The sequence below is a fragment of the Taudactylus pleione genome, unplaced genomic scaffold (assembly GCF_031769625.1).
Source record: "Taudactylus pleione unplaced genomic scaffold, aTauple2 ptg000479l, whole genome shotgun sequence".
Lineage (NCBI taxonomy): Eukaryota > Metazoa > Chordata > Amphibia > Anura > Myobatrachidae > Taudactylus > Taudactylus pleione.
This window is the reverse complement of record NW_028284881.1, coordinates 3817593-3837566: the sequence shown is the minus strand read 5'-3', so window position 1 is coordinate 3837566 and position 19974 is coordinate 3817593. Positions and strand designations below refer to the sequence as shown.

The 19974-nt window shown below is 41.3% G+C and overlaps 1 protein-coding gene across 1 annotated transcript in view; it reads right to left on the bottom strand.

Annotated features, from left to right (window-relative positions):
* Nucleotides 1–19974, bottom strand: part of KNTC1 (kinetochore associated 1) — a 295100-nt gene that overhangs the window by 14801 nt on the left and 260325 nt on the right. The window contains exons 56-60 of the mRNA XM_088449172.1: nt 8982–9077; nt 5282–5338; nt 5100–5154; nt 4953–5016; nt 1607–1736 (exon numbers count right to left, since the gene is read on the bottom strand). Of these exons, the coding sequence (XP_088305298.1) occupies nt 1607–1736; nt 4953–5016; nt 5100–5154; nt 5282–5338; nt 8982–9077 (402 nt within the window). The remainder of the gene's footprint in view (nt 1–1606; nt 1737–4952; nt 5017–5099; nt 5155–5281; nt 5339–8981; nt 9078–19974) is intronic.

The following is a 19974-nucleotide window of genomic DNA, read 5'->3' as shown; positions in this document are numbered from 1 at the left end:
ATTAAAGGGAACACTAACACAAAATAGTAATCCTAATAGACTAATGGGCCTATTTTTCACATTAGCTTAGTATCACTTAAATGTATCAAAGGGCTTTTGGAGCAGTTTTTGTATAAAAAAAATAAAAAATACTCCAAGCCCTTAAATTCACATTCTTTTAGCATACCTGTAAAGGGAAATGTGATCGGTTTCAGATTTACTAAAAGAAATTGTAGAAAAATACTGGGAGGGAGCCCTGCTATAACAACGTTATCTGTAGATGGTGTTATGCAGGGTTTCCCCAGTTCCCCTACTCCAGCTCAGCCTTTCCTGCCTGCTTAGAGGAAAAGCAGAGCCCAGAGCAGGCTTTTCTGTGATCACCAATGTAATGTCTGACAGACCACAAGCTGATCACAAAGAGAAAAAAAAAAAAAAGTTAAAATAAAAATGACTGGGGACAGGTGAATAGTGAACTCCTCTGTGACCCGGGCAGCTGTTCGCTCTGTCCCTTCTGTAACCCCGGTCAACTGCTCTGTGCTGTGAACGGAGATGCTGTGAACTTCTAGCCGGCATCTCAGTTCACCTCACAGATCACCTGGCCGGGGTCACAGAACATGAGCCCAGCGATCAGCTGGCCGAAGGAAAGTGTAAGCAGGAAAGGGGGTGGGGGGAATCAGGGTGGTGTAGTGAGAAGTGCAGAGGGAATTCACCAGGACAGAGCTTTTTCATAAGCTCTATCCCGGCATGTGATTAATATACATATATATATATATAGATATATATATATATATATATATATATATAGATATATATATATATACACACATACATACATATACATATATATACACATATATATATACATACACACACACACACACACACACACACCTATATATGCACATATATCTATCACTCTCATAGATATAAAAACTCTGGCCATGCATGAATGACAGAGTTTCTCGATTATATAGACTATTTGGGATACCCGGCGTTGAAGACTAGACCCCGAACTACACCTGCAGCCTTCATTTTTTTATATTGTCATCACCTATAAGCCAAATAACAATGCAAATTAGGAGTAAATAACAGTGCAGGCAAGCGTATTCGAAATGGGGTATATCAGGAGCAGACTGACTTACAGAACAGAAATCAGTATAGCTTCCAAAATCATTTGAGTTTCAGAAATCACTGCAGAACAGAGGGTGTGACTCAGCTGCAGACGGATATGCCATCGCAGCTGCTAACATTTTAGCAGCTGCGATAGCTGTAATATGGTCATGCTTCCTGCATGCATTACTGACCCAAGCTGCGTCCTAGGATGCAGCATCGTATCATCTCCAATCCCTTCGGCTGGCTGAGTGACTATGGGGTCACGCAAGACGGCCGCCACAGATGAGTAAACGAGGTCAGGAAATCTCCGTCAGCCGACGGAGATCCTGGCCTCTACATTCTCCCCCAAAGGCGTAGATACACCTCCGTTTTGGGAAATGGAGGCTGCCGCACACACTTTCTCGCTTATTACATTATTTTGGTGGGTGCTCTGGTAGATAGAGTAAGTGGATTACTTACTTCTGTGGTTTCAGTTTATGTTGCTGAAATCAACACAAAAGGTTTAATAGATTACCTGAATTTGCTGTTCCCTTTTTTCCACACGTGGAATTAAGAGGAGACACCCCAAAGTAAATGCAGGCAGATCAATCTGTGCATACTGCTTAGCAATTCCTACAAGATCCAGATCAGCCAGAACAGGGCACCTTTATAAACAGAAAAACACAAAATATTTAGTATACCATTATATAAATATTTCATACCATTGCCTGCTGCACAGTTAAAAATATAATAAAAAATAGATAAAAATGTGAAATTAATAAACAAAACCAGTTGTACAAGAAATTTACGTGAATGCACTAAATATAAATCAGTTTCTCAATGCATGTCGTCGATGGGCAGATTTATATATTAAGAGATGTAGCTCACTTTTGAGAGATACTAATTAGGACAACACACAACTGAAAAGCATAGTGTAATTAATATTTATTCATGTTGACTTTAGTAGCAAAGTCTAAGGTAAGCCTCAAAATATAATAGTGGACTGACTCCTCTACTCATCAGGAGGGCCAGTGTCTTGATCTTGTATTCACCAGACTATGCTCAGTTTCTGATTTCACTAATGCTCCTTTCCCTCTCTCAGATCACAACCTTATCACCTGCATACTCTCCTCCATTACATCAACATCACTGAAATCAACCAAACCTAAAACCCGTACAAATATTAATGCCATTAACCTTCAACAACTATCTACCTCTCTACAACAACAACAACTTGGATTATTGGCTGAGACAAGATCAGTTTAAAATTGAATCGCAGCGACATTTTACGAAATGGCCGCCTAAGCGCCATTTTAGATAAACTCACATTTTAGTACATGTGGCGATAATACCATTAGCATCATGCGAATGCATCTGTGACCATCATCATAGGCTGCGGCGATTCACTAAAAGCCCATTTCATTACTTTACGTATTATAAGGGATATATTCCAGAAATGGCTTTACAGTATTGCATTAAGCAAGTGGCCAGGTGACAACTGGCTTGTGTAGATAAGCTTCCCGCATAGTGTTTGCCCACAATGGGTGGTCTGGCTAGAATAAATAAGCAGGCTTTCTGCAATGACATGATTTCGGGGGCTGGAGTGTCACCTTGGGTCTGTCTCTTGTAGTTGGGATATTTTGCATTTTCACACAAGAGACCGACAGAGGTATCTTTCCTTTGAACACAGGAAAGGTGGGAGGGACTGTTGACAGGATATGTAGAACTATCTAGAAAATGTTAGAGACAAATGCACTCATCTTCATACACACATTAAATATGTCTTTATCAAACCCTGAATACCCACACTTTTCATATTCACTCATAAGGTTCAATAAGCATCAAAATGTATGATTTAAGTTGGTTTAGGTAGTTTAAATGCTGAGAAATAAAGGTATTTGATAATTAAGTTATTATACATGATAAGCAAGTTGTCTTTGGCTTTGTTCTGATGCGTACACTTTTTACAGCATTCTGGTATTATCGGTGGAGAGATCGCATCATGCAAACTCAAGTTATGGATCGCAGAACTTACAAGCAACAAAAGGTTTAAATGTTACAGAGGGCGTTACTAGAAAGATTCCCCTGTTGTTAGAGGCAGGGAGAGTCTATTTGAACCAGCCTGTTAAATGTGCTGTAACATATGCTTCTCCTCTGGGAACCAATGACATCAGCAAGAATCTTCCCCATTGTCCTGTTTTAGTCTGGGGGGGATAAATATGTGTGCCCGGATACTGTTTTTTTTAGTCCATGCTGAATGCTGTATGAACTGAGGGTCTCTATTCTGAGGCCTATCTCTGGGTCCGTAGGCGAAGCGTATGTATACTGTACTTGGGTCTGAATTATTTCCTTTTACGCCTAAATTGTATATGTATCAATCGCGTGTAACTGACTGTACTTTTACCTGAATAATACTTGTGCTTTGGAACCACAGATTCCACTCCTGTCTTTATTTGCGGTCAGACTGCGTACGCAAATTAGCATTATTCTTAGAGGTTTATAGGAAGGATTTTAGAAGGTATAGGCAGGGGCATATAGAGGTTCTGATCCAGTTTCGTTACCAGATTCTAGAAAAAGCCCTCGATGAAGTAGCTCCAGCTACCCATCACACACCACGCAGAATTAGACGTCAACCGTGGCATTCTAGATTAACAAGGCATCTGCAAAAACTCGCGCGTAAAGTTGAACGTCAGTGGCAAAAGTCCCATATTCCAAGTGATTTCCTCACATATAAGACTGTCTACAACTCTTATCATACTGCTCTGGACACTGCCAAACAAACATATTTCCAATCTCTAATCTCTGCTCAAGCTTCTAACCCCAAGCGACTTTTTAATACATTTAAACTGCTTCTTACCCCTCCATCACCCAAACCACCTGCTACTATCTTGCTTCCTATTTTAGGGACAAGATTGATAAGATCCGAAATGAAATGGTAGGCTCTTCCTCAGCTAGTGACCTGCTCAAATCCCTACCTGAACCCTCTGGCACATTCTCTTCATTTGATCTCACAAACGAACATGAAGTATCTACACTCTTCTCATCCTCCTACTTCCCCTTCCCTTTCAGATCCCAATTCAAGTTTGTCACACTCCCTTACAAGGCCCTCATCCATTCCTCTCCCATTTACATCTCTGACCTCATCGCCCTTCACTCTCCTGTCCGCCCTCTTCTTTCAGCAAATGCACGCCGCCTCTCATGCCAACTAATTACTTCCTCCCGCTTCCAAGATTTTGCCCGTGCTGCTCCCCACATTTGGAACTCTCTCCCTCTTTCCATCAGACTCTCTACAATCCTTCAAGCGGGCTCTCAAACCCACTACTTCATCAAAGCCTTCCAGCTCTCATCTCAACTTGCTGCTAAATGCTCCTTCCTCCCTGTCTACTCCATCTGTGTCATGCCTGTTTGTCTGCCCCTCCCCATGAGAATGTAAGCTCCTTTACGCACTAGGGCACCTACCAGTTGGTTTCTTATGCTCTGTTGCTTATTTGGGGGTTGTGGTCGCTAATGTAGCAATGTATATTATCCTTGTTCTCGTCCTGTATGGAATTGTACTGTAAGTCACTGGTCAACCTTTTTGTTTATGTACTTTGTGAGGCGCTGCGGAACACTTGTGGCGCCATATAAATAAATGATAATTGTTTTAGCAACGTCAGTAAAGAGTAATCATCAATGACTGTAAAGAAGAGTTAAAGCCAAATCAGGGTCGGTTTGGGAAATAAGGATCCATAACTTTCTGAAAAAAAAAAAATCATACTGATTTCTTTAGATTGTATTTCAAATTTTAAAATGTCTACAGCTAAACAAGGGAAACAAGAAGATTCAACACTTAAAACTTTCTTTGCGAAGTGTGCATGTTGTATAATATATTTCCTACTCACTTTAAGAGCACCAGAAAAGACTGATAGCACTCTTCCAGCTGTGAGGGACTTGGGGGACAGGACGCTACAAAAGAAGATAATCTCTCAGACTGCAATAATGGAAAGTATAAAACACATGATATTTTTAAAGTGTTATGAAATACATACCACATACAAATGGTGCCAAAATAACACTGCGCCATGCTCTGGTAAAGTTTAGCACCTGTAGAATATAAAAAAGCCAAATTATTCAGATAGAAATCTAAGGAAACATTGCACTTAAAGATATTTGAGGAAAGCAGCATCATAGATTAATTTGTGTAACTATCTACTATGAATAGTTAACATACCTCCCAGAGACATTGTATGCCAGTTATAGCTACCAACACCTTTCTCAAGTAACTCATCTGTGGGGGGAAAAATATTTAAAGTTTTAACAATGTGTCAAAACAAATAGCAAAAACCTTTGTAAAATATGAGATGTAGACTTGTTGCTTAATCCAGCGGTTCCCAAACGCGGTCCTCAAGACTCCCCAACAGTTCAGGTTTTAGAGATATCCATGGCTAAGCACAGGTGGGTAAATCAAATTGGCTGAGGTACTAATTAAGTCACCTGTGCTTGCTCAACCATGGATATCTTTAAAACCTGAACTGTTGGGAAGCCTTGAGGGCCGCGTTTGGGAACCTCTGGCTTAATCCATTACCCCTACCCCCCCCCCCCCCACCAAGTGCCAATAAATACCGCACTAGCTGTAATTTTCCACAAGTGTTAACTGGCACTTGGGGGGAAGGAGTTGGATGGTAGTGGAGCTGCTTTATAGATATATAGTGACACATGGCACTTTTTAAAGATATTAGTCAGTTAAGTGATTAACAAAGAAGCCATTCTCAACTTCTGTTAACTGCAGCCCATTTGCTAATGTTTGCAGTTACTAAAATTATATACAGTCAGGTGCATAAATATTGGGACATTGACAGAATTTTCATATTTTGGCCTCTATTCACCACCACAATGGCTTTGAAATGAAACAAGCAAGATGTGCTTTAACTGCAGGCTTTCATATTTAATTTGAGGGAAATTATATCTAAATCAGGTGAACGGTGTAGGAATTACAACGGTTTCTATATGTGCCTCCCACTTTTTAAGGGGCCAAAAGTAATGGGACAGGTGTGGGCTATTCCCTCGTTATTTCATTATCAATTAAGCAGGTAAAAAGGTCTGGAGTTGATTCTAGGTGTGACATTTGCATTTGGAATCAGTTGCTGTCGAGTCTGAATATGAGATCTAAAGAGCTGTCACTATCAGTGAAGCAAGCCATCATTAGGCTGGAAAATCAAAACAAACCCATCAGAGAGATAGCAAAAACATTAGGTGTGGCCAAATCAACTGTTTGGAACATTCTTAAAAAGAAAGAACGCACCGGAGAGCTCAGCAACACCAAAAGACCCGGAAGACCATGGAAAACAACTGTGGTGGGTGACAGAAGAATTATTTCCCTGGTGAAGAAAAACTCCTTCACAACAGTTGGCCAAATCAAGAACACTCTCCAGGAGGTAGGTGTATATGTGTCAAAGTCAACAATCAAGAGAAGACTTCACAAGAGTGAATATAGAGGGTTCACCACAAGATGTAAACCATTGGTGAGCCTCAAAAACAGGAAGACCAGATTAGAGTTTGCCAAACAACATCTAAAAAAGCCATTACAGTTCTGGAACAACATCCTATGGACAGATGAGACAAAGATCAACTTGTACCAGAGTGATGGGAAGAGGAGAGTATGGAGAAGGAAAGGAACTGCTCATGATCCAAAACATACCACCTCATCAGTGAAGCATGGTGGTGGTAGTGTCATGGTGTGGGCATGTATGGCTGCCAATGGAACTGGTTCCCTTGAATTTATTGATGATGTGAAGCTGACAAAAGCAGCAGAATGAATTCGGGCAATATTATATGCTCATATTTAGTCAAATGCTTCAGAACTCATTGGACGGCGCTTCACAGTGCAGATGGACAATGACCCGAAGCATACTGCAATAGCAACCAAAGAGTTTTTTAAGGCTAAAAAGTGGAATGTTATGCAATGGCCAAGTCAATCCCCTGACCTGAATCCGATTGAGCATGCATTTCACTTGATGAAGACAAAACTGAAGGGAAAAAGCCCCAAGAACAAGCAAGAACTGAAGACATTTGCAGTAGAGGCCTGGCAGAGCAACACCAGGGATGAAACCCAGCGTCTGGTGATGTCTATGCGTTCCAGACTTCAGGCTGTAATTGCCTGCAAAGGATTTGTAACAAAGTATTAAAAAGTGAAAGTTAAATTTAGGATTGTTTAGTTTGTCCCATTACTTTTGGCCCCTTAAAAAGTGGGAGGCACATATAGAAACCGGTGTAATTCCTACACCGTTCACCTGATTTGGATGTAATTACCCTCAAATTAAATCTGAAAGTCTCCAGTTAAAGCACATCTTGTTTGTTTATTCACCACCACAATGGCTTTGAAATTAGAGGCCAAAATATGAAAATTCTGTCAATGTCCTAATATTTATGCATCTGACTAAGTTAAAATATTAATGTCAAAGATTGGCTTTACCTAAGGATATGGTTATACAGAAATTTGAATTGGTCCAATATTGAATTAAGTTTTAGAGTCAGGTCAAGGGCTTTCAATTACTGGGGGATATCCTATTAGCTGAGATAAGTCGATTTTCCTTAAAAAATGGCTTATTGCGCAATCCTATTAGCCGTGGAATTCGCAGTGCGAATTCTCCATAGAATTTTTTGCAACTCAGTTTTCACCACCTCCGAACCAGGTGAAAAGTTGGATCCGTATTTTAAAGTAAATTTGTCAGGACACAATTTAAGAACCCCAAATACTTTTATTATGGCCACGAATACACTTCAATACTGTTATCCTATATCAGTTTGCCTTTTTTTTGGGGTACAGGTAGATTTCCCCATTTTCACCTATACTTATCGCGGGTAAAACTAGCAAGAATTATTGCACGAATGCCACATTGCGACTTCTGCAATGGGAATGTGCAAACAATGGAAGCAGGCCTAGAGACGATAAGCGAAATTATTGCGCAATGCGAGCGATAATGCGCGACAAGTTATCGCTTTATCGCGGCTAATAGGATATCCCCCATTGTGTGTGATAATTACTGTAAAATGATTATGGTGCAAAAGTACTCAAAAAGATGAAGAATTATTGGACACCCAAAAATTTAAACATGTCAGTTATTCAGCTACACAGTACCATGTTTGGTGTAATGGTTAGCATTATTGCCTCACAGTATTGAGGTTAAATTCCCAAAACGTCTGTGTGGAGTTTCTATGTTCTCCCTTTGTTTTGTGTGGGTTTCCTCCCACAATCCAAAAATATACTAGTAGGTTAATTAACTCCTGACAAAAAAAAATCACTCTAGTGTGTGTGTGTACATGTGGCAGGGAATATAGATTGTATACTAGGGTAAACTCAACCATATGCATTTATAAATAAGGATACAAGATGAATTTAAACAATACTGCTACATTTGGATCAAACCAAAATGTACATACATAGGTTACATAAACAAGCAACAAACTGTAGGAGGATACAGGATGCAGCCATGAAATAGGCATTGACAATGTTGACAGCCAACATGGTTAAAAGATCAACATGGAAAGAATGTCAACATTTCAAAAGTTGCATTAGCGCTGCGATTACTTTTAGGCTTAGACTGACACTAAAAACATCTGATCAGTGTTGACATTATGAATATGTTCAATGTTGACATTACAACCATGTCGACATTATAAACATCAGGAAAATATACTGAACCCGATGAGACAAGTATTCTGGCTTCTTGTTGTGTGTTTAAATCTATTAATATGTTACTTATATTGGATTAATGTGTACATTGTTTAAATACATAATGCTAAGGATTATTCTTTGGAGGAATATGGCTATTTTTACGTCACAGTTTAAAGTAAATGAAGGAATGGTAACTGTATTTAGTTAGAGCAATGATTGATAAATATGCTACAACACATTCGAACATCACACTTACCATGTTAAATCCAAGCAACTTTTGTAATAATCCACTCCAGAGGTGAAGATCATAAACTTGGTATTCTAAGCTTAACTCTGTTACTAATCTCACTGCCTGAAATACATAAGAAAAATATTACTTAAGAAAAACAAAAACTTTGTTAAGGTTATTGCTCATGTGGCAAGCATACTTATTCCCATTTATTTCTGGTCATACATCACCAATTAATTGGGGCAATTCCCTGTTGTGCCGATGACCAGTGGCGTTCCTCATTGAGGGGACACCCAGTGTGGGGACGGTTGTTGTGCGCTCAGCGAAGCCGCATGCTGGCAAAAAGAGGACACTGCCTCGTGGGACTGGGGGTGTGACTTCGCGGATAGGGGGGTGGCTTTGCAGCCCAAACCCCTATTTTAGTCAGTCCGAGAGATGCCGTCTGCCCCCGGCGACACGTCTGTTTCAAAGTATCGTCTCCCTCACTATGTCAGGAGCCGAGTGCTGCACGTAATGCTACGGTGCAGCACCCAGCTCCTGTCAATGAGGAGAAGTCGGCACTTTGGTGTCACCCCTTGGCGTGTGATACCCGGGTGTTCCCTGCACCCCCCCTTGTGACGCCACTGCCAATGAATGGGTCAGATAAGTGTCCAACATGTTGAGTTTTATCAATCTCAATTTACTGACCTTTACTTAAAAATTATTGGAATCGGAGAGTCTGGGACTTTTAACAATTTATTTTGCCAATCATCGGAGTTCACAGATTGGCATCTGTGATTGTGCCGACTGATGTATGGCCCGCATAACTCATGTAACTATCTGTATTCACCCAAAGAAAACACAGATGAACTTTTCTTTCACTTGAAACTGTTCAAGATCATCATTGCGTGTACCTAATATAAGATTGCATTAAATTACTATATAACGCATATAGAGACACTTGTTCATAAATCCACCAAAAAGCCCCTCACGTTCCAGGAGGCTAGGGAGAGTTATCCCACATTAGCAGCATACTCTTGCATTTTTGCAAGCACAACACTATATTAGCTCAGTTGTACGAGCTATTTCAGCTTTGAATTGGAACAATCTACTGGATACCCTCATTCAAAGTCAATCTCTGACAACAAAAGCCTTTTCCATAATTTTGAACCTTCTTCGTCCTGTATTTTTACCCGATAATTCTCTTACAAACCTTGCTCCTTGGCTATCCTGATTTCCTAATTTAACAGCAGATTTAATTCAATCCCGTGATAAAGCCTGCACATTGATCCCTTACTCCCCTTTTAAATATCCTACATAGAACTTATTTATCTCCCCATAGGAGTTTCTTGATGGGATCCTCGCCAAATTCGAATTGTTATAAATCTGGAGCTCAATCAGCAGATTTGTAACCATTGCCTTTGGGCACGCCCCATTATTCGTGGTTTTTAGCTTCAAATACGTGCCTACTCTATTGCTAATTAGGTCAATTATGTACCTTTTACACCAGAATGGGCCTTGTATGGTATACTTCCCTCCCATACACGTATTACTCAAGGTAGCAGACGCCTTTTATTGGCATTAAGTACAGCGGCTTGTAAGGCTATTCTACAGACCTAGATAAACCCCTCCCACCCTTACTTTCTCTTTTAAAAGCCAATTCACATTACTTGTTTAGAATGAATTGGAATGAAGTAATTTTAGATAAAGACCTTAAAACAGAGAAATTCTTACTTATGTTGGAGTGTTATATAGATACACTTTAAACCTCTGTGCGTTCCCAAATCCATAATAGTCTACAGAACTCGTCTTGGTATCTGTTACAACTTGCAGCTAATGACCCTCCGATAAGATTGCAACATTGAATTTTTGTTTTCAACTATCTGGAGTAACCGATTTTAAGAATGTTTGTTTACACATCATCCTCCAACAAACCTCTCCTTAGGCAGGCCTCACGAAAAGTGTGACAAACTTCCCCATCCACAGTCCTAAAGTCTTTGAAGGAAATAAGACCTGCAACGGTGTAAAGCAAACTTCGGAGATAGAAGCATTCAAAATTTCTCAGATGTACAGTGTAAACACGGCCAAGAGCTTCTGTTGCTCTGATACCAGGATGACTGTGTACTTCCTGTTGCAAGGATCGCACTACGAAATGCACAGCAACTACTTCCAGTTCCTTGTGCAGCTGTTTCCAGCATTCAGGGTCTCCACGGTGTATAAGATTCATCCAATCGGTTTTACCCTTCAGGGGCTGACAAAGGAATGAACCGAAAGTAGCCTCTGTGCGTTCCATAGTGCGGTCCAGCAACCAAAGAGGTAGACAAAAAAGTTTGGTCGCCACTGTTGACACCATCTAATTGTGTAAGCTGATGCATGAGCAAGTATAAATAAAAATTTGTGCTGCAGAGCTGTATTTTTCCAGTATAGTTGCCATCTTTATGGGCCTGACTGTATGGATCTCTCCTCATGGATGCAGATATCAATTTTTACCACATTCAGACTCATAATAAGCCTGGCTTAATATAAGTAGTGGCTCCTCAGTGCAGGTTTGCTGACTGTGTCGGCAGTGCAGGGGTGTTCTCAATGCAGGGTGCCGGCTGCGTCGGCAGAGCAGGGGTGCCAGCGGTGTCCTCAGTGCATGTGTGCTGACAGTGTCAGCAGTGCTGGTGGTGTCCTCAGTGTGGGAGTGTCGGCAGTGTTGGGCTCGCTAAGGGTGTCCTGAGTATTTGGGGCAGCATTGTAGGGGTGCCGACAGTGTCGGCAGCGTTGGTGTCGGCAGCGGGGGATGCTGCCAGTGGAGGTATCGGCGGTGTCGGCAGCGGGGGGTGCCAGCGGTGTCAGGCAGCGAGGGATGGCGGGCGACATCTTCTTTTGCTTCCTGTGTGCATATTATTAAATGGGCTTAACGCTGATTGGCTGAGAGCCGTGACAGACGGCTCTCTCAGCCAATCAGCGTTAAGCCCGCTCAATACAAAACCCTACAGCGGTATCGCAAGGTTTTGCCTTGGGTGAGGGATCTGGGGCAGGCAGGGAGATCAGAGCTTCGCTCGGATAGCCCCGGATCCCCGAAATTCAGGTGGGTTCGGTTCTCTGAGAACCGAACCCGTTCATCCCTAATAAATTCATACAGCATTTAAAAAGGTACTGTAAACTCCATGCGAGATGTTCACACACTTAGATTATATGCTACAGAATAAAATTCCATAATTCCTTAGTATGTAGCAAAATGCATGTTATAAAATCAAATTATGAAATGAAACAAAAATAAAATTTTTATATTTTTATTATTGACCTTGCAGATTGCCCAAGAAGAATGGTGTCCAAATATGCATCTAACAATAAACCAAACAGGACAATGCTTTTATTCTTCTTTGGTGTTTTAGGTGTAGAACCATGAGAGATCTTGACTTGTAAACTGTGGGCTAAATCCTTTTGTAATTCCGTACCTGACCTGTAGAGGGCAAATGCTATGCAAAAATTGTGTTTTTTAATTATTTAAAAATTAACAGTAATTCATTTCAATTTCAAAAATTTTTAGTTGCCTCTGCCGTGTTTTAATACGCTCGTATGTAAAATTTCACGATCTTGGCTTGAAAACTGTGGATTTGTATAGAAAGACACAATGACAGAAGGACAAATTTTCATTTTTATATAATAGATAACTTTTCATATGTACATTTGGTGGGCTGTGGGGGGGAGGGGGGCGGTGGGAGAGATGGCGATCTGTTTTATTTATTATGTTGTTTTTATAATGGTTTGTTGCACTATTTTCATTTTCTTTTGTATAGCAATGATTCCATATGTGAATATAACCTACTGGTTCTCTTTACTGTTTGGATGATGTTATATACCATTTGCACTATTGTACAACTATTTGTGATCATTGCTTTCCTTTTTTATGAACATTTGCCGCTTCAATAAAAAATTTGTTTAATAAAATTACTATATAACTTACTCATCATCAAGTCCTATATTCATTATTGTGGTTTTCTATTACCGTATAAGCAGAGTTTTTCAGCACATTTTTTGTTCTCTTGTTATGCAGCTGAGTAGGGCGCCACATATTGGAGGGCGCCTCACTCAGCTGCGTACCATGCGGGCCACGGTGCAGACTGTCTCTGTGACACAGCTGCACCGCATGTGTAGCACTGACCGGACGGAGTTCGGTCAGCACTACACAGTGCCAAACACACAGCCGCCGGAGCCGGCAGCTGTGTGTTTGATGTAATTAGCAGCCGATGAGAGTCTGTCAGACTCTCATCGGCTGCTGCTGCTCCCGCAGTGGGTAATGGGAAAGACGGGGGGGGGGATTACTACTGGGGGCACTACGAGGGGGATTACTACTGGGGGCACTACCAGGGGGGGGGGGGATTACTACTGGGGGCACTACCAGGGGGGGATATTACTACTGGGGGCACTACCAGGGGGGGATATTACTATTGGGGGCACTACCAGGGGGGGATATTACTACTGGTGGCACTGCCAGGGGGGGTTACTACTGGGGGCACTACCAAGGGGGATATTACTACTGGGGGCACTACCAGGGGGGATTACTACTGGGGGCACTACCAGGGGGGGATATTACTACTGGGGGCACTACCAGGGGGGGATATTACTACTGGGGGCACTACCAGGGGGGGATATTACTACTGGGGGCACTACCAGGGGGGGGATATTACTACTGGGGGCACTACCAGGGGGGGGATATTACTACTGGGGGCACTACCAGGGGGGGGATATTACTACTGGGGGCACTACCAGGGGGGGGATATTACTACTGGGGGCACTACCAGGGGGGGGATATTACTACTGGGGGCACTACCAGGGGGGGGATATTACTACTGGGGGCACTACCAGGGGGGGGATATTACTACTGGGGGCACTACCAGGGGGGGGATATTACTACTGGGGGCACTACCAGGGGGGGGATATTACTACTGGGGGCACTACCAGGGGGGGATATTACTACTGGGGGCACTGCCAGGGGGGGATATTACTGGGGGCACTGCCAGGGGGGGTTACTACTGGGGCACTACCAAGGGGGATATTACTACTTGGGGCACTACCAGGGGGGATTACTACTGTGGGCAGTACCAGGGGGGGGTATTACTACTGGGGGCACTACCAGGTGGGGATATTACTACTGGGGGCACTACCAGAGGGGGATATTACTACTGAGGGCACTGCCAGGGGGGGTTACTACAGGGGACACTGCCAGGGTGGATAATACTACTGGGGGCACTACCAGAGGGGATTACTACTGGGGGCAGTACCAGGGGGGGGGGATTACTACCAGTAGCTGCTGCATTTCCCACCCTAGGCTTATACTCAAGTCAATAAGTTTTCCCAGTTTTTTGCGGTAAAATTAGGTACCTCGGCTTATATTCGGGTATATATGGTAAGTTTCTTATTTTTTATGTTGTTCTTAGGCCAGATTGGAACTGGATAATTAATGGGCTCCAGCCATAGAAATAGCATAAAAACAGTAGAGGGAAGAAAATGCATGAGCATTAACGTTTTTGAATAATAACTACCATCTTTTAAATGACGGACATAGATTCCCTAAAGCATAACAATAAAGTGTGCTGAATAGAACAAAGCAGACATGAGAACACATATGTAAATGCTCAAATATAGTAGACCCTGGCCAGTTCTGGCTCATTAAGCAGTATAACTTAATTCAACACAATAAATATACACATTCAGATAACAGCTGGAAAAAAAAAATCACACTCTTTCACATTGAATTCTGTTTGCTATTGTACATCAGAAACCATATATCATGCAGCACATCCACAAAATAATAATAATATATTTGTTTACTAATATTAGAGGTCATGTTACACATGCAAATTAAATATACTGCTTTTGACAATGAACAGCTGTGTACCAAATAATTCTGCACTCAAAGACTGAAAGAATAAAGCTTAATTTAATAGTGGTAGCACAACCATATAAAACAGACCTGAACAACATTCTATAAAATAGTGCAGGTTTAATATGAAGTTGCCTCGGTAAAAACACTGTAAAGCAGGATCAATAAACTACAATATATAATTTCTCCATCGATTTTACTGCATTAATTATATAGTATGTTATGATATATTTCCTAATTTTGGCTCCTCTGGTGTTTGTAGAACTATTTACTTTAGGCTGTCTGATGGAAGAATGCAACGGACTTGTTACTCCTTGTTTAGTGTATGCACCTGTTCTAGACAAATATTTACATTACTGTGACATGATAACTAGTAAAGAACCAAACAGGATTGCTCCAATCTAAGGGGGGGGGGGGGAGGGGCATCCGATTAGACACGATCTGTGGAAAATACAAATTTTTCGCTGATTGTTTCCCCCCCATATCCTATTATTTTGGTTGAAATAATAGGATATTTCAGCCAAAAAACATAGGATACCCGATTAGCTCACGGACCTAAGTATTTTCGCCATTTAGGTGGTGAAAAAATGGCACTTATCGTGGAGTATTTTTCGGGACACATCAGGTCCCAAAAAATATCCACGATAAGTGCCGGCGGCACTTCGGGGCTATTTGGATAGCCCCGCCACGATCAATTAGCTACTTTAGTGCTGCTAAATGGATACCCCCCTAAGTGGGGAGTGATATATTCAAACATCCTCTCACTTATGTAACAGCCTCACAGTATATGCAAGATGTTTCCTGGCATTTTCAATTTTTTAATCGTACAGACAGTATATACTTATTTAAACTGGTGTTGTGTGTTTACAAGAAAGGGGCCTATATATTAATAATCGCAAAAGTGCTGCGATTATTAAGAATCTGTATCGTAGCGGAAATTTTCATTTTTAATGTACCAGGGGAAACTTGCAGGGACAGCGTTTGTGGTAACCGCTGTCCCTGCAAATTATATCCCTGGCATTATAAGTCTCTGTGAAAGATTTCTCTAAGGGAAGCAGGCGCACAGTGGGCCTGATTCAGAGATGTACGCTAACCTGATGGTTAGCGTACATTTCCGATGGTGGGAGGACTGTGCATGCGCAGCCCTCAGTCTGTGAGTTCACTCGCAGAGCCTCACAGCCGCAGCCTGATTGAAAGGCTGTGACGTTTAGGAGGCAGATCGGGGTCGTTCCAGGGCAGCATTCCCGAAAACGGGGGCGTGTCACACCCGTTTTCCAGGAGGGACGAGGCCAGGGTTTGCGTGGGTGCACGCAGACTTCCTGGCCTAGGAAGCTGCCAGGATCCGGTCAGGCTGCAGTAAGCTTCAGCTACCACAGCCTGGCCGTAGGGACAAGAATCACGACCGACAGTCGTGATTGTTCCGATGGTGATCCCAGGTTGCGACCTCGGTCGCAGGGCTGCGATCACGCAGATGCAGCAGCGAAGTGTGGGACACCTCTTTCTGCATTTTAAATGGACGGAATTGCACAGCCGCTTGTTTGTGGCTGTGCAATTCCATCTATCTCTGATTCAGGCCCAGTGTCATTTACCGCCGGAGGCTGCGAGAGAGAGATCAGAAGAATAATTACAGAGTGTGGAATAAGAAAAAGAAATGATCATCTCCTATATTACTGTCAGCGACACACTGATAATGAAAAGATAGAACACAGCACTGATAATGGCAGTTAAGCCATACATTTATCTTAGGCAGTGATGAGATAAGGCTACATAAAAATTGCAAATTTTGCTGAATTTCTAGCTAATCAACAGAGCTGGGCTGACTATTACCAACTTGTTCTGTCATGTATATACCCAAATCCAGCTGATTAATCATGGGCAATTAAAAAAACAGTTTTTAAAATGGTGCTCATCTCTAGTTGTGGGATATATTTTACACAATGCAGATTAACACTTGCTGAATTTTACTGAAGCAGGGGGGGGGGCGCACACACTGAATAAAGGGAAACATGCATGTACACACAAGGGCTGATGCAGAGTTGGACATGTGCCCGTGTAAGTGTTTGAGCACTGTGTATGGACTAGGTCAGAGAGCATGGCAGGATAGGAAATGCAGTCTCGTACAAATTTCAGTTGCATTTCCATTTGCAACAGCTGCATCTGCTGTAACTGAGTGTTCTCATATAGGCAGTGTCCAGTGCGGGCGTATCAATGGAATTGCGAGCTATGCAGAATTGGCCAGAAGTGTAAATACTCCTGTTCTCAGTGACATCTCTTGCACCAAGGAGAGGAATGGTGAATGTCCGCACTAATAATGAGTATCAAATTAAGTCCACACATGGTAAATCTGCTTGCAAAGATGCACACAACTCTGTGTAGGCTGAATATACAAATTTAGTACCAAGCACGCAATATGGGAGCAATCACCACAAACTTGTTTTCAATTCTGCATCAGCCCCATAGTGATCATGTTTGACACATGGAAAATCCTGTAAGCTCAGTAGGTGCAGGAGAGTATTATTACACTACAAGTTGAGTCTCCCATATCCAAATATTCTGAAATACGGAATATTTTTAGCATGACTGAGATAGTGAAACCTTTGATTTTTGATGGTTTAATGTACACAAACTTTGTTTAAGGCACAAAATTATTAAAAATAAAGTATAAAATAACCTATAGGCTGTGTGTATAAGGTGTATATGACAAATGAATTTCATGTATCTACACAAACTTTATTTGAGCCACAAAATTATTGAAAATATTGTATAAAATGACCTTCAGGCTGTGTGTATAAGGTGTATATGAATCATAAATGCATTCTGTGTGTGTATATTCCCAAGATATTTCATTATGGTATGCAATTATTCCAAAACACGGAATATTCCGATATCCAAAATACCCCTTGGTCCCAAGCATTTTGGATATGGGAGACTCAACCTGTATTAAGATTGGGCACTCCATGATAAAGCACGTTAAAAATGCCTATTGAGTATGGCTAATAAGTATTTTTTAGAGCATATATAATATGATATCTCATAAAACAATTAGTCAATGAAAGTGAAAGATGTCTGAGATTTGTCTGTGTGACCTTAACTTTTAACACTGACAGCTGCAGGTCATAACTCCCAACTTCCTGGCTAGTTGGGACAAAGGTGGTGACTGCCGGGACAGTTCCCTCAAATACCCATCTTCTAACTGAAATCGCGACAGCTGGGAGATGTGGCATGACCTCTATTATAGAAACGTCATAGGAGCAAGATGTGCGGTGCTAGTAATACTGAAGAGTCCAGAACTATTTGTGCTCTCTGTCAATGCTTCACAAGTGAATTTCCTCTATGACCATATAGTGCAGAAAGCAAAATACTCTCTTCATATTATAGTCTAATAAGGAAGATCCAACACCCCCAAATGTTTGAGGAGAAAGTGCACAAGAAATTGATAAATTCAAGGGAGCCAAAGACCATATACTATCAATCCGGCCTCTCAAGCTCAGCCGTAAGAGAGAGGTGGTAAGTAGTCAGACATCTTACTCTTCTAGGAACACACGGTGCAGGGATAAGACATCATGGAGTATAAATACTGCAGAATGCACAGTCCAAAACGGCTCTGTGCTGGCCCCACCCCCTGAACATGTGATGTCATACCATCAAGCCAAGGGGCTAGGGCCACCATCCTCAGGACACTCTGAGCAAAACAATATTTTAACTTTATTTTTGGAGCAGAGCTGTTAATTTTAACATTTTCTACAAATTAAACATTGATACATTTTGTGATAAAGTCCCATCTACTGTGGCTGTACAGTACAGCTTACCAGCAATAATCCTTTCCAATTGCTATCGCTTGGTATATTTACACAAGCTTGGATCATGTGCGAAGCACTTACTTCACCACGAGTCATGTGTGTTTACACGTGTTCTTTTTTTACATTCTTGCTTTTAGTTATTACAGAAGATGTAGCAAATTAATTCAGAAAAACTTGAAATAAGATATAATGTCTAAAAAAAAGAAAACACTAGGGCAGTAGTGTTCAGTACTCCGTTTTTAAAATGTTAAGATATCAAAGATCACACTGTAAAAATCCCACCATCCCCCTTAACCACTATGATGCATGTTACAAAACAAAGACAAAGAAAATGCAGAAAGCAGTCCCAAAACACAAATAAAACGTAGTATCTGGATATACTGACTATTCTGCTGAAAGTCCAAAAGAAAAAGCTAGAGAAAAATTCTCACCACTAATATACCAAACACAAAAACTTCAGTGTTCACTGTAGACTATAATTAAAATATTTAACATTATTTTACCAAAGATTTTAAGATATTTTTACAATAGGTAGATGCCAACCAGGACAACAGTAGGCCAAATATATACATCTACACATGCAGAAACCGATAGGGTCTATTTGCAGTGCCATATAAATAAATGAGGTACATTTAATTTAAAATGGAAGGTGCTGTCAAAGGAAACCATACAGAGCTGCTTATTTGAAAATGTATTAACAATTAAATTTGAACTTACAAGTATGTGGTCATAATGTCGACAAGAACAATGCAGACAATGTGCTTGTGGGCACCATAATCCAGGCACCACAATGCCAACCTAATTATTAAATTAAAGCATCATAACGGTGTCAGCAGTATAACTCTAAACAGCATATTTATACTTATACTGCCGACAGCGTAAGATGCTTTAAATGGCATTTTAACCAGGTCGACAATGCGGTTCCGAGATTACTGTGCTGAAAAGAACATCGTCTGTAATTTTCAAGTTGACATATTGTGCCACACCCACACTTACATATAGCTGGTGACATAGAACAGTGGAAAATTTGCAAGCTGTTGAACCCTATGGTTAGCCTACAAATGTCCACTGGTCCTTGTCCCCATCTATAGGAAAGTGCAATATTAAGGGCCGGATCCAATTAGCCTCGAAGCGATGCCGCGGCTATTCAATTGAAGCCCACAATACGCCCGCAGGCTACATTTAATGCAAATTTCTGTTAATCACCTCCTGAGGCTCAAACAGAAATCTGCGTTAAGTAGGGCTTTCTGGCCTTATTGCAGCCGTCCCAAACACATTAACCCATAGATCCAGGTACATATCCCGGAATCTACGGTTAACGTGCATTAGCCCATTAAAGCATGTGGTTAATTGGCTTGTAATTTAA